Source organism: Atractosteus spatula, chromosome 4, assembly GCF_055471065.1.
Source record: "Atractosteus spatula isolate fAtrSpa1 chromosome 4, fAtrSpa1.hap1, whole genome shotgun sequence".
NCBI lineage: Eukaryota > Metazoa > Chordata > Actinopteri > Semionotiformes > Lepisosteidae > Atractosteus > Atractosteus spatula.
In genome coordinates, this window is record NC_142709.1 from 2,306,179 (window position 1) to 2,322,020 (window position 15,842).

The following is a 15,842-nucleotide window of genomic DNA, read 5'->3' on the forward strand; positions in this document are numbered from 1 at the left end:
CATTAGAGAAACATATTTTTCTAATTTTGCAAGAGGACATACTTTAATAATGGTAGTTTCATTGAAATCTTCATTCTGCCAATCTGCAATGGCTACTGATAACAGCAACAGAATTCAGAAACTTTAACCACCTGTCGGATTCTGGTATCATTACTTTTTTGTCACCTCTCCACACATGGGCGTTCAGACGTCATGTCCATCTCCAGAGAAACCAGTTCTATTTTAAAACCTCGGCTCTTGAATGTGTCTTGAGAATCATTGTTGTCATTTCTTTGCCAGAATAGAGCATTAAGTGAATGTTTACACAAAACAGATTTTGAGTTTAAGAGCCAATAGATCCTCCAATATATTTATGCTCTTGAAAGAAAATACAAAGTTTTTGAAGACTAGTTTTAATTACAAACACTTTTTTTTGCTAAAAAAATTCCATAAGAGTGACTACAAGTATGCTACTTTGAGGTACCTTTTTCTCCTCTTCTGAAATTGAGAGACTCAGCACTGTTGATAACATGCAATTTGCAATACTATCGTCCAGTTCATCAGGGTGTGGTTCTGGTGCTCTTTCAGATAAAGGAAGGACATCATTTTCTGTTGCAGTAACCTAAATTATAAAACAAATAATGAATTATTATTGGACTTCTCGTTCAGAACAATAATAATGGGTTCACAGTTAAAACTGTAAGCTTAAATTTCAAGCATCTGCACAACTTCTTATGGACATAAGATACTAGCCATGGCTAGTACAGGTTACTTCACATAAAAAGGGATTTCACAAACTCACATGTAACATCTCTGCTCATAAGCACAGACTGACCAACCTGTTCAAGCATGCAGTGAAGAATTAAAGGCACAGATACACTCTCTGGGGGAATCAAGCCCAGCAGGTCACTGTAGTATCGCATGTCCACATCAGTGGTAAGCACAGGGGAATCTGTTTTTCAGGAAAATATGCAGCGATTTAGAAATAATCCTAGCGCATCTTCTTTGTTTTAGATGTATAATTTACACTTCCTGCTGGCTAAATAGCTGTGGTAACAGTGGTAAACATAACAAGAACTCTGACTTTATTCAAGAAGAAAAAAATGAAAACATAAAAATTGTCCCTCTTTCCATAGTCAGTTGCTGTTTTTATATTATATACCTTGTATTGGTTGTGGCAGCTCATCTTGTACCGGCTTCTTTCTTGCAGTTGGTGTCTGTGCTGTTGTGATGGCAATCTGAAATTAATAAAAGAATGTTATTTTTACTAATAAACACGTGACCTGATTTCCATTACTCCCAGTTCACCCGATAGCTACTTTAAGAAAATAGTACCTTCAAAAACAGTATTTTTGTTTTGAATGACTTGAGCAATCAGACATTGATACAACCAATCTGGCACAAAACATTTTCTAAATATACAGTTAAGGCAATACTAGTGAGAAATTAAAAAAAAATCAAAACGTACATCAGCCGCTGAAATTTGCTCTGTCTGGCCATTTCCTTTAGCTACAGCTGGAACATTGATCAGCTTCATGTTATTGAGATAATTGAGGTGTTGTCTCCTCCAGTCTAGGCTATCATAGATCAGACAAGCAATGTCCTCAAACAGCAATGTTCCAAACTCCAGCTGAAATGCAAAGGAAATTATACTTGCATTGTCGTTTTTATTTTTTTTGTTTTCACAATTTTTAAGAAAGGACATCGTCTGTTCACTAAAGAATCCAGCAGCACACATGAGGCATCACCGCCGAACTTCAAAATAACTTCCTGCGGCATGCCTGCTACGAAATACACAGTACAGGTGGTGCAATTTCAAACAAGGACATGGCTTCAGAAACAGAGTAACCAACCATCATCTCTTTGTTGCTCCTGTCCTGAGGTAAGATGGCATCCTTCACCACATACTGCAGCCTCGCCACTTCGAAGAGCTTTGACCGGGGTTTCCCACTGTTCAAAACTGGCTCCAGGTACTTCCAGAACATCTCTAAATCCTTCTTTTTCTTCAGATCCTGGGCGTCAGGGGCTGTGAGAGGACATTGGTCTGCAGGTTTCGGGAATTTGGCAAAAGACGCGTATATTTAGATTTGCAAAGAAAAGTAATAGGTTTATTCCTATTGGTGAAAAGGGAAGAAAGGAAGCACAACGTTTCGGCTGTGGAGCTTTCTTCGGGTGTCAGAAAGATAGGGTAGTCAGCAAAGATTTAGATATGACAGACAAACGCCTGGCAGATATTGTCAGCAGTAAAAATCTGAGCTTAAAAGCGGTTCAATCCCAGGAGCCACGCACTGCTCCTGTAGTTCACATGTTTTTGCCATTCGAAGCCATTTCACATCGAGCCTTACCCACTGCCGGGGGAGCACAGTCCTGCAGAGCACGTGACTCCTCAGGAGCCTTAGAGGTCTCATAGCTCTCCGAGGTCACTTTGATGACGTTGGAGACGTGAACCCCCAGCTCGTCCAGGATGGCCACCAGCTGAGGCTGGCAGAAACCCACGATCAACATGTAGTGCTCTGGGCCGTCGTCCGGTTCATCGTCTAAACACAACAAGGGACACACGAGAGGGACCGTCAGGAGAACAGCTGTGTATGCAGAGACGTGCTGTCCTTCCAAGATTCAGCTTCTAGCAGATCAATAAAAAAACTGAACTGCGTCCAACTCTGTATAACTTGTTGGTTGCCTTGTGACGACTACATGTAGCTGCAGAGAGGGTAAACGGATGCTCTATAGGCCCCTGCTTGTGGAATATTAATTTAGTATTTATTAATCATTTTGTGATGTACAAATTAAGACTGGTACCAATATATTTATTTGTGTCGTCTTCCTCTCCTCTTCGCTTGAGCTTAGTCTCCTTAACTGGAGGAGGCGGCTCCGGGCCCTTTTTGGCTTTGTCGCCTTTCACGGGAGTTTTATTGTCCGCTTTCTCCTTCGCTGCAGGGCCTCCTGTCTTGGGCTTCGTTTTATCCTCTGCAGCCTTGGGGGGGGAGAAAAAGCGCTAGATCATCCTCATCTGAGGTCCTCTCCATCAGTGGTCGATACTGACCTATTGCTTTGTTTTTAAAGTACAACAATCACCTACAGTGTGACGTGCACTCCCACAGCCAAGCTATCATACTGTAAATCCCATTATTTAGACGAATTCACACTAAGGTCATGCAAACCCGGAATCTATCCTGGAAGCACGGGATGCAAGGCGGGACTCGACCCCGGAAGGTATTGTATGTCAGTGCGTCGTAGGGCGCACACTCCCTATTCGTATGGGTGCTGTACTGTAATAACAATTAAAGAGATGGCAGTTAACCTAACCAGCATGTCCCAGCGAGGAGGGAGGATACCAGAGCACCCAGGGAAAGCCCACATGGATACAGGGATAACAAGTAATCCCCACAAAGAATTCCCAATCCAGAATCAAACCTAGAACCCAAGAGCTGTAAGGGAATTGTGGCGGTGAGCATGCCCATCACCATTAAGATGCAGTGTTTCATTTTTTACTGATTCAATAATATTTCTGTATAACATTATATAAGTACTGTATACGAAACACAGCACATCTGCATTCACTGAATTGCTATGAGAAGTTCAAAAAGTTTTATGCAGCTGTAATTATTCTACACCCGACTTGCCTCAATAATAATGTAATTTTGCACTCTGAATGACTATTTTTTTAAGCTTGTTACGAGGCTTCTTCAGGCTACCTACGCATTTACGACCCAGAATGTCATGAATTTCTACACAGACAGCAACACTGGGAAGAATGGGTGTCCCGTTCCCTGCCTGCGGAAACGCGGCACGTGACCGCTATAGGGTCAACACTTTGTGCTAGCACTGAAGTCGAACTGGAGTCCTTGCCTTCTGCTCCGCTGCTCGTCTTTGTAGGTCAGCGTGTTTTGCAGCAAGCAGCTGGAACTTCAAGAGCTTTCCAATGAGATGTGCTGGCAGCTCCTCCCCTGCACTCAGGAGGCATTTTGCAGACTCTGTAACCTTGGAAGAACAATGTTATGTGTCTCAGATGTATTTTCTAAGGTTTTAATTGCATTATTTCATTCTCCTCAAAATAAAAGCATTTTTATTACGATAAATTATTTTTTTAAATTCTTGCTTTCTGATTACTAACCAAACAATGCTTTTCTACACTCTGAAAAGACAATACGGTACCATTTCTTCCCTGTGCAACTCAACATACAGTATCACACATGGGGTGAGTAAGAAATAAGCCAATGTCTTATTTTGAGCAGGTTCATACAAAAACAAAAAAATGTTGTCCAAGCTCGACGACAGAGGGAATACTGATATGTTACACCAAAGCACCATGCTGTTGACCAATGAGAAGTCTAAGTTATTTTGTTCTTAATTTATGTTGCTTTTTAATCTGAATTTTAATTCAGATTTCCAGCTATCAAGTGATATTCAGCTACAGTATATTTCCTTAACACCAGATCTGCACTGACTATAAATACACAACTCCTTCTGAAATAGCACATCAAGGGCGCCTGCCCATTATCTCTTTTCTGTAGCCCATACCAATAGCTTTGGTAACAGACGTCTGTGTTACTTGGCAATAACTGAGTTCCTGTGAGTGGGAAACACTATACACAAACACTAATTCTGCAACCACATTTTACAATTATAATCACACTATTTCAAATGTCTTGGAAACAAAGGAATCAAATACCTGCTTCACCTTTCAATATTTATAAGGAAAAAGAATCTCACAAACAGGAGAATCCTGCTGGTGACTAATATTCCCTCTAAATGTAAGAGTCTTCTGATGGAGCAGGCCCTGATATTAATAGTGTATTATATAGCTTGCATCTCCATTCTTATAGAGGAGAGCCCTGTGCTGTGGACAGAAAGATCCTGCCAGTATTGATTAATAAACCCACATAAATAAACAGCCATAACTTGATCAGAAAGAAATAAAGGTTTTAGTTAAATGAAACTATAGACTTATCTGCTCTTATTGTGTTTTCTATTCATTAGGCACACATGCATGAAATACAATCCATGAAATCTGCAGCTGTCTGTATGTGCATATCTTGACTTTTTTATGACTGTTTTTTACTGCTTGTTGGCACTGGATTTTACAACTACTCACTGACACCTGGCACGTTTCCTCTAGAGCACTAACTTGTCCATTGCTGTGAAAACTCATTAGAAAGTTATTTAATTCTTTTAGTCTCTTGTACTGAATGCACTTTCCCAGTCTTGAATTTCACTCCCCTCTCTTTCGTTCTCGATGAGTAATTTCAGTGCAATATTTTCCCTGTTTTTTTTTTTCAATTTTGCTTTCAACCATGAATTGGAATATATATAAGTGTTACAAATTACTGTAGGTGTGAATAAAATGTTTTTGACATGCATTCATTTTAGCAATCTGGAGAGGTGTTTAATAGCTATGTTTCATTAGAACAGAAAAGTTACACTAAGGAGAAGTTTGATGTAAGGAGATGAGCGTCCATCATTACTGTATATTCTCATTGTTTATGACTTATGGCAAAGTCTGTATTGCATTTTAAAACACTATTCCCAGCTTTGGATTTTCGTAAGAGGTTTGCTTGGATTTAATTTTCCAATCATAAAGGATTGAGTGAAATCACAGTGCTACGCATTTTCCAATATCATAAAAATCCCTTCACACGCACACAAATTCCTCTCAATCAACTCTGAAAACGAATTGCATGGATAGATACTAAATTTAAAAAAAAATTAAAATGGTTGTCTCAGTCCATAAAAATTAACAGGTTTAAGTAAAGTGCTACAACTGTGACTTGACAATGAAAACCAGATAAATGTTGTCTTTGTTTAAAGAATGGAACACTACATTTAGCATTTTAACTTAAAATTAAAATTTTTATACAGTCCATAAAAGAGTGTATGAAGGCTTGGTCAATCAGCTTAATGAGGATGATTAATTTTAAATACATGTTTTGTGCTTTCAAATTCAGACAGGAAATTGTGCTTATATAAACACACTCTCATTAATTTATAGGAAGCTCAACAGCTAAACTATACAACACTTTCAAATGTTTTCATTCTTCTGAACCTGAGAAGTAATGTTACACAAAGATGATGGTTGAGAACTACAGATTTATTCTTGGGCTCCTCACAGCCTTACTGATCAAGTGTGTAGTGTATATTAACTGTATCTGAGCAAAAAATAAATAAAAAAGAACCTTAAACTGCAAGCCTCTATAAAATGGTAAAAGACTTAATAAAAAGAGTTTAAAAAGAATACAGCACTGGCTGCTAAAATAATTAAGTCCAAGTCTATTTTTCAGTCAACAGTAAAGGATAAAATAAAATGTTTCAGAAAAAAACAATGGGTAACTTTTGTGCTTTTAGATAATGAAAGGGAAATGACTGATTATTAAATCAATATTTCACACATGAGTACCAAACAGGAAAAAAAAATCAATGCCTCAGGCTGAGAAAAGATAAATCCAACCAGCTGAAGTTTCAATGTGTATAAGTACTTCAAAATGAGTATAAAATATTACCTCCGAAAACATGGGGACGTCTTTAGGTTTCTTTGTCTTTGCGACTCCTAGTTCATTGATCTGTAAGGAATTTTTAAACAGACATTTTTAAATCCATTCATTCCCTCTATTAGGTCCATTAAAACATTTTAGATTTGATTTACTAAAAGCAAACAATTTATCAATTAGCATAACACATAGCACAATGGGCACGTTGTACTTTCAGCATAACATTGCTGTGGCATTCGTGACAAATGCCTGCTTTGTGAATTCTTACTAATTGTCAAATATGCATTTAATGACAAGGCAATCTGTCAGAACAACTGGAGCACAGTTTTGTGTTCCAAAGATGCCCTGTACATTGGAATCAGACCCGTTTGAAACACTATAATTTCTACGGCAATTTTCTTTCTAAATCAGAAACATTTCTCAAGATGTTTGGTCCTGGAAAGGGCACAGAAGACTGTGTGCTGGCAGTGGTTAAATCAAATTAAAAAATACTTGGGCGGGATAAACAAATTCCAAATGAAAATGTGAACGTGACCCGATCCTTTGGCGTGGATCTATTAAAGACAGAAGGTGATATCTGATGAGCTCTCTTGTTTCAGCGGTGTTTAAGCTTCAGAATGAAAGCGGGACTTCACCTTGTCCATCAGTCCGTCCCAGGTGACCACGCTGAAGAGCTTCCGCAAAGGCACTCCCACGGCCATGACGAGGGCTTTAACGTGCTCCTCATCCTCCGGGCTCCCTCCAACAACGAAAGAGACGTCGGCCTTCCAGCTCTCCTGCCATGACAGAGCCCGTCACTCCTCCTGCAAACCCGAGCTGAGCCACAGCACCTCTGCACTGCTTCAATGGGAGTCACAGCACCGACTTGTAAAAAGGCTTCTTTTATCATGACATCTCCTTCAAGCCTGTTGTGAATCTTACGAAATGGTAACGACTTCTAGTGAACACATTTAAGACAATAATAGTATACTGTATGGTATATATAATAATAATAATAATAATAATAATAATAGTAACAAGTAATAGGTTTATTCCATGCTGAAAAAAAGAAGAGAGAAGAAACACAACGTTTCGGCCGTGGAGCTCACACCTGAAGAAGGCTCCACGGCCGAAACGTTGTGTTTTCTTTCTTCTTTTTTTCAGCATGGAATAAACCTATTACTTGTTCCTTTGCAGCCTACGCATGCTGACGCAGCTACCCACCTGAATAATAATAGTATATTTCAATAAATTCTTATTTCTTCAGATCCATAGGCTTCCTTGGCATTTTAGAGATAAGCATTCAAACTCTGAGTCTTAAATTAGTTAGAGAAACAAGAATTCCTGATCACTTCTAAATATGGGGAATGAGTGTTCAGTGATAAGATATCATCACATGGCTTACAACTAAAAACGGCTTTAGGTTAAAGTCAGAAAAAAAATGTTGAGGGATCAAAAACAGCTACAGAACAGTATCTTTATTCATAATAAATTAGCAAAAAACCGTTAATATACAGTATATGTATGTTATGTTATTATTATTAAAAAAAACTAGAAAGTTACAATAATAAAAATATCCCTTTGCGCCAGTTGAAAGTATTTGTTTTTAGTTATATTTAACTGCGATTTTACTATTACAGCTGAGTTTCTGCTTTTTAGTTATGCTGAATCCAGTCGTTCGTGACGCTTTTGCGGAGACGACAGCCGAGAACACGATTGCAGCGGTTCGACACATGGCCACGGGGGGGCGCCATCGCCCCAGACAGCAGCAGCGCAGCGCTGCAAACGGCAATGTCGGTTTCATTTTTGTCAGTTGCCAAAAACAAATCGAATAATTTATGTGTGAACTGTAACCGAAGCCTAAAATGGCTAGTCCTTAATTACCTTTCCCTCTGAGAGCTCCGACAGTGCGTCTCCGAAACCTACCTAACAATTGCTCACATTATTTCCAACGGGATGCAAGATAACTTCACATCAACCACAGAGAGTGCACTATTGACTCTTTTCTGCACGCCACCACAAGGTACTCTCAATCGTCCATGACTACACCGGCAATGTTAAAAAAAAAACATCCCTCCTGTTCAGCCTCTGCTGCTGTTTTTTTTTTTAGATTATTTTTGCGAGATTTTGAGCGCTCCATCTCGCCCAGAAGCCGGGGGCTTTGAGGACGCCCTCAGTCCGGGTAGGGAGCTGGGGGGTCTGGGTGCAGCAGGTGAAATCGCGGGTTTCTGAGCTGCGAGTGAGACGGGACACCTCACCTCTTGGAAAGGGGCGGCTATGAGCGCCGGCTCCCAGGCCTTATTCACACCTGCCGCCGCGCCCGCCGAGGAAGAGCTGCTTTTTACCCTCTTAGGCATGAGGCCTCCTCGGTCGCGACTTAGACGCGCTTATATAACGTGCTCATTGTCTAGATTTCGCCCTTTTTCCTGGGATTTCTCTGGGTGTCCGTGTCCGACAGCCCACCTCGCAGACTCAGTGTACACTTCTGCAGGGACGCCGTGCGGTCGCCCCTAGCAACGGTCACAGGCCAATCAGAGCGCAGGGCCGCGGTGGGGAGGGGCCTCTTGTGCTAAAAAGAGCCGCCGCTATTGCGACAGCGACATCTGCTGGGAGGACTCGGGCATGGCAACGCCTTCAGGTAAAACTGTGCAACGTGCACTACTAACATTTCGTCTCACTTTTACATGCACGGCGGTGAACGTGGCATTAAGACACCCCCGTGTCGCGCAGCTCAGTCGGAATGTTTAGTTTAGGAAAGATTAAATCGGCTGTTAATGTCAATAACATTATCCGTTCGCTGGCGTGTGAGTATATGACATAACTCCATTTACCTGCTGTTCAGGGGCTGCTAATCCGGTGCAGATGTGAGGCTCTAGATTAAAGTCGGAAAAATTCGTTTAGGGGTAAAATAAAGATGCAGAACAATACCTTTATTCAATTTCACATGATAAGACAGACCAATTCCGTGCTAATTGGAAATGACTCTCCGGTTAGCTGGAAGCCTTTCGGTTTAAAATGACAGTTTATGAAAAGCTGGATGACTGGAGACACTCCAGAGATGTCTATGATAATAAATGGTTCCCTGGTGCTTGACTTCCTGTGGTCATGTTGCAGGTAACATGTGAAGCGTGTGCAAGTTCGGGCTGCAGTTGTGAACAAACAGGACCAGACAACTCGTGTATAACGGCAAGCCAGGGGCTTATAAATGGAGACATTGTACTCTGACTTCAGTGTCAATCATGACCTCACAACAGACACGAGCTCTGGACAGAAGCCCGGCCTGGCCGTAAAACGTTGATTCAGCAGGGACCAATGGAAAAGTTAACGTTTCAGCCCCTCTGTAGCCGAAGACTTAGTTAGGATTTCTCTCTTTTCTAGAATATCCATCGCACATCTCTTCACTACTGTTGTTTACAATCTTGTCGACAGCCCAAAGCTCGGTTAGTGTTACGCCTGAAAAAAAGCTCAGTCCGTCTGATTTTACCAAGACCAGAACATTGCCATGAGGGGGGTGTGGTTGCATTTTGTGGAGAAGGGATACAAAGACTGAGCAAAGGATTAAAAAATCCATTTGTAGTGCATGTATCCATGTATTAGAAAATAATTTTTGCATTTATTATTAGTCTCTCAATGGAGTACTGCATCATAAATCTTTTGATCTTATTGTGTGTGTGTCAGTATGTGTTTGTCCATGTGTCAGTGTGTATGTTTCTGTGTGTGTCTGTGTGTTTGTGATAGTGTGTTTGTGTCCTGTGATGGACTAGTGCCCTGTCCAGGGTGTGTGAGTGTGTGTGTCTCCTGTGATGGACTAGTGCCCTGTCCAGGGTGTGTGAGTGTGTGTGTCTCCTGTGATGGACTAGTGCCCCTGTCCAGGGTTAGGATTTGAATTTTACACAAAACAGTGTTTAATTTCTCTCATCGTCACAATATATGGGCACTCAAATATGAATCTTTGTTCACCCGTCTGCACAAGTACAGGTCTCTGTCTGCACAGAAGATCTCATTTGCAAAGGTCAGAATCTGCTTTTATATTATTATTATTAGGGGTAGCAGTATTTTAGAAGCACTCAGTTCGTCAGTGGCTTGTTTGCTGTTCATACCTGTGTGCCAAGCTCCAGGATTAGCCCTTTAGGTGCCTATCCAGGGAATGGGATCCTGTTTTCACTGGGATACAGAGGAATGCCCGGGGAATCTTGCTGCTGTCCGTCTCCACTCCGTGAGCAGGCTGGTGAAGACAGGCCTTGATAAGCACCCAATATGTCTGCTGGAGATCTGACACATCTGAAATCTCTGATATTTAAGACTTTGTCATTCCATCTAATGGCGCACACCCTGTGTAGACACTGCTTGTGTTGGTCTATTGTCCCGTTGACATGGGTGTGTGTGGCCAGAACACCAAGCCGTGCTCTTGGCTCTGCAGAGCACCCTGCCATCCGTGCAGAACCAGCTTTGCTTGTGCTTGCGTCTGTCTTTCTTTCTGAGAATCCCTCTGGACAGAAACCTACTGTCTCTGCCCACCCTGACTGAGGCAGGACAGGATTCGTTAGATCCACTGGGTCTATGTGCTTCGTATTTCCCCTGCACCTGGCAGGCTGAGAAAAACCACATTTTTTGTGTTCATTTTTAGAATGGAAGCCACTCGTCCTGTAAGCTCAATAATGGGTGAGCATGTTTCGTGCCTGTAGTGAGAAGCCAAGTCTCATTCTCATTACAGGAGTTATTTCTCTAGCTGACAGCCTAGTCCAAGGCAACTTACAGTATCTTATCATACTGTATATAAGTAGCACTTTGTTCAATAATTGGATAGGCACAAGGATTAGTCACGTAAACACAACGAGATAAAATGACCAAAATGAACATTTGGCCTGAAAGAGCTGGAAGTGACATAGCAGGTCAGTTGAATGCGCTGTGGGACTGATGGACCCAGTGTTTACAGGGATTGTTTTATTTCTGAGGGCAGAGATTGTGCGTTTCATTTTCAGCCGATCCATAGAGTGGAGACTTTTTGGAAGTCTCTGAAGGTCCTGCTTTTCTGTGACTAGCATAAGGACAGACATACATTTTGCCATGCTTGACAATATTGGTTCTTTTTCACTGACTTTTTCCTATTAGCAATATACATGTCTTAGGTAAAAAATATTTGCTTTAATAGTTAATTAATTTGGGCACTGTTTTTTTTTTATCAAACCGGTTCTTGTGTTTCCTGAGAATTTCAACCTCAGTGCTGTGTATAGCATCATGGAAAGTGCTTCAATATTACTACCTGCTGCTTTTTGACTTGCTGGTTATTGATGTGGACAAGGTTAAGCTTTTTTCACATTGCTGTCTTGCACCGAGCTCCTCTGTTTGATATGCAGGGTCATCTCGTATTGAACTAATCCAGCCAGGACTTGGCATCACTTAGCAACATGTCGTTTCTAAGTTTCTCATATTGTTATGATGTGTAATCCACGTATTTTCATATTCATCTGCCTTTTGGAAGATGGCATTCGTGATGAAAGCACCGTGTTGTGCAGATGTGGAAAGGAGAAATAGGCCAGGAGAGGTAATTCTCCAGTGTGGTTACAGCAGGTCCTGATTAAATTCCCCAGGAATGATGAGTCCGGCTCCTGTTGTTGTGTGTCTGAAGAATCTCTCCGGTCTCCTCGCGGGCGGCCTCTCTTACCTCATCATTGTGCTCCGCTGAGATGCTTCTGCAGACATGACGGTTCCAAGGGGTCTCCTTCACGTTCCGAGCCTGGAGTCTTATGTTTATTCTCCTGTAACAGCTGCTCAGCATGTGTGTGACAGACGTGCAGGTAGACAACCTGACACTTGAAATTCTGGAGCCTAACGTTCAAAAACAGTTACAGGTTTTACTACTTACTGCATACTGCCAGCAAGTGTATGGCATACTGGATCTGAGAGCTTGCTTACAGAATCATTAAATATGCCTGAAACATCTGGCTTGTGAAAATGTACCAATTGTCGTTGAATCTTGCATCAAAATACGTAACTGCTTCTTTGAATATTTTCAAATTTACCTTGCGTCGTGTTTATCTATGACAAAGCACAACATTTCGAAACCAATCTTGAAGTTTTTTATAGACTTGACTGAAACAATCTTCATACTTTTCCTTAAACACGCAGTTGTAACTAAAAATAAATTGTTTTTTTTTAAAAAAAACAACCAAAGAGTCATCAGCACTTTTATTCACTCAGATGAAATGACTTGGGAAAACCGGTGCCAGTATTTTCCTTGTTACAGTATACCTCTTTTTTTAAATACAGTGGCAGTCAACAATTCAATTCACACATGACCAGTTACTTTGAAGCTTATTTTCGAAATGGGGAAAAAAAAACGTTCCAGCCACCATTTCAAGATGTCAAGGATACTCCATCTTGGGACCACCCAGCTGGAAGATGATCTTGTCACTCATTCTTCAAAGAGGAGGAGAGATACACCACATATCAGTTAAAACACTGGAGCTCCAGGGTGCTTTATTAACCTTCATGAGTCCAGCATGGTGGTAACCAATTCATTAGTGAGGGAGAACTGCTTTATCACATTTATTACAAGGAGTGTAGTTCCATTTGTGTTTTATATAAAGCATGATGAGATTTTTCTGAACACACTGTTACATTGTTAATGTCCCTGCAAACCATCTTCAGTAATATAGAGAACCAGTGCCTACAGCCACCACAAGTTCCTATGGAAGTCTGTGTCTTCCGTATTTCATTAGCGTCTTCATTCTCGAGCCTTCTCTCTTTTTCATTTTTAATTTGCAGCCTACATGCAAATATATATGTGTGCATTTTTCCCTCGCAGTACCTCTGAAGAGATTTTGTACGTGTCTTGCAATATTTTATTATTATTTCAGCAATTATAGCGGTGAGATTAAAAGCAACACCATTGGTGTGGGTAGTCTTTTTAATCTGACCAATGGGGCTGACACAGCTTCTAAGATTTAGTCGCAGTGTACACAGAACCCGTCTTTCATCACATTTGGAAAACCCAGCTAGTCAATGTTGCTATGACAAACAGCAGTGCCGGGTGCCAATGGAAATGGCCTGAGTTCTGTCTGCACCTTAAACCCTCAGAGGGATTAAAACAAAAGGTGGCTGCTTCATATTAATTTTTAATTAAGTTAAGGGGAGAAACCTCTCCCCACAGATGAATAACAGAATTGAAGTCGTCTATGCTTTCATGGGTTTCAGCTGACATTCCGATGGTCTGGGATCACTGAAATTGTGCCTTTGACATTTGCTATGTGATCTTGCTCATGTGATTAATTCAATAAAATCATTAAGTGCTTTCAGCCCTCCTGTCCCTAGGCATACTTTTGCTCACAGATCCCTGCTTAGCACCTTTATAAGTAACAAAACTCATTTAACAGATAACCTTTTCAGCACGGACTAAACAGAAACAGACATATGTAGAGAGAAAGAAATACTTTGGATTATTTTAGAGACTTGAAAAAGGGAAAGAAGAGCCATCAAAAGTGTGCATGAGAGTTGAATATGTGTCAGATATTCCAGTTTTAAAGGAATTGATTTCCAGGCTGAATTTCTAGTAATGTACAGTAGAGTATATAATATTTAATACAATATTAATATAAAACAGTGAACTATACTGACACACTGTGAATTGGTAGACCCTCAGTTAAAAAGGTCCTGTCTTAATTAGGCTATGGTTTTTCACAGTTTGAAGGCACTTGACAAGTCCTTGCACTTCAAGGGTAAATATAGGGCTGTGTGCAAGTCTGTGATGTTTTTAATGCGATACAAATACGTAACACCTATCAAACTTTGCACTTTCATTTACTTTAATTTAGAAAGGGACTATTGGGGGTCTGTCCTAAAGTATGCAGTTTTAATCAGCTGTGTTCATGGCGCGATGGGTCAGTCCTGCAGGGACAGAGGACAGCAGTCAAGTCGAGAGGGACCCCTGCTTGTTTTTTCACAAGTGCTATAATAATTCAGTCATCAGGATATATTTGATTCTGTCAAGAGATGCACAGTGACGGTTAGAGGATATGTGAACAAAAATGTTACTTAAAGCAATGACATATTTTGCTTTGACTTCTAGATAATTTCTGAATAGAAAAGTTTCTCTAAACCTCATCCTAACGTTACACCGACTGTTAAAACCTGCTCTGGTACTCTCACCCTAATGCACCCTGCCTTTAATTTATCACCATGATTATTGTCATCATTACTTTTTGCAAATGAGCTCACTCCATTGCATTAGTATCGTCCTGTCTGCCCTGGTACACGAAGGATATTGATATTCTGAGATCCTTTTCCAGGATTTCAGCAAGTCAGTAAATCTGAGCATCTTGGCTACATTGCCTGGAGGTTTACAGTGTCTGAGCCCCTTGGCTGACATTTCAGTCGGCCCGTGGCTGACGCCTACCCTCCGTGTGTGCCTGTGAGGAGGCAGGGAGTGTGCAGGGAAGGGCAGTTTTAAATGACCTTATCGACAGGTCAGCTTTAATTGAAAACCAGCATGGCCAGATAACTTGTGCAGTTATCTGGCACTTTTAAGACACTTTTCACATTTCAGTATCAGTGTTGGATTGCTGTAGCTTAGGGAGGACATTCATTTTTAGAGCTGGGAGTTTCCATGAGCTGCTCTTGGCCTCGCATGAAGTTAAAAATGAATGAAAGTGTATTTTGAGAAGCAGTGCTATATCCCTGTGTTTATAAAGAAGATGATCCTGAATTATATAGTTTTGTTGCTCTCACTTCTCAAACATGACTAGAGGATGAGCAGAAGGGTGAGTGAAGAAGTCGAGCTTATGGAGGCTTGATTGTGTGTGCTGAAAATAAAGAGTCTCGACAGGCTAGAGAACCAGAGGTCACGGTCACTCGACACCCTGTATGCATGCTCTCTCTGAGCTCATAAAACACACATGTTAAGCAATTAATTATTTGAAGCAAGCACTGGAACCTGCTGTGATACAGCTTCTAAACCTCAGCTGGGCATTGAAACTAAGGTTTGGGCTAACTGAGGATGAGTATGGTTTATTCTAGGTTCAGTTCCAAATCAGATATGACAGTGTCCCCCTGTAGTGACCATAAATTTACAGCATGTGAAATGGAAGATGGGTTCCCAGCAAGACTCAGGAGGTTTTTCATCACCACAGCGTTTAGTGCCCTTCACCATGATGGCTACCTGTTACAGAGCTGGCACACATGTTTATACACATGTGCGTGTCTCGGCGTGGGAATGGAGGCGACTGTAAGTTAATCACGGTGAAGGGGGAGGGGAAACTGACAAGATTAATATGCAGTTGATGGGAAGGTTTTCACGACAGGGCGCCAACAAATAAACACAATTTAGAAATACCAGCTCCCCCGTTGTGCGCCACTCATGGAGTAAGGGGAGAGAGACGAACAGTGAGAGAGAGAGAGAGA

General features: G+C 41.1%; 1 protein-coding gene across 1 annotated transcript in view; it reads right to left on the bottom strand.

The window, feature by feature from the left end:
- Positions 1–8,800, bottom strand: part of spag17 (sperm associated antigen 17) — a 35,061-nt gene extending 26,261 nt beyond the window's left edge. Inside the window, exons 1-11 of the mRNA XM_088913026.1 lie at positions 8,702–8,800; positions 7,100–7,240; positions 6,477–6,536; positions 3,829–3,960; positions 2,779–2,953; positions 2,325–2,516; positions 1,833–2,023; positions 1,448–1,609; positions 1,142–1,217; positions 819–931; positions 464–601 (exon numbers count right to left, since the gene is read on the bottom strand). Coding sequence (XP_088769152.1) covers positions 464–601; positions 819–931; positions 1,142–1,217; positions 1,448–1,609; positions 1,833–2,023; positions 2,325–2,516; positions 2,779–2,953; positions 3,829–3,960; positions 6,477–6,536; positions 7,100–7,240; positions 8,702–8,800 — 1,479 coding nt within the window. The remainder of the gene's footprint in view (positions 1–463; positions 602–818; positions 932–1,141; positions 1,218–1,447; positions 1,610–1,832; positions 2,024–2,324; positions 2,517–2,778; positions 2,954–3,828; positions 3,961–6,476; positions 6,537–7,099; positions 7,241–8,701) is intronic.
- Positions 8,801–15,842: the final 7,042 nt, after the last annotated feature.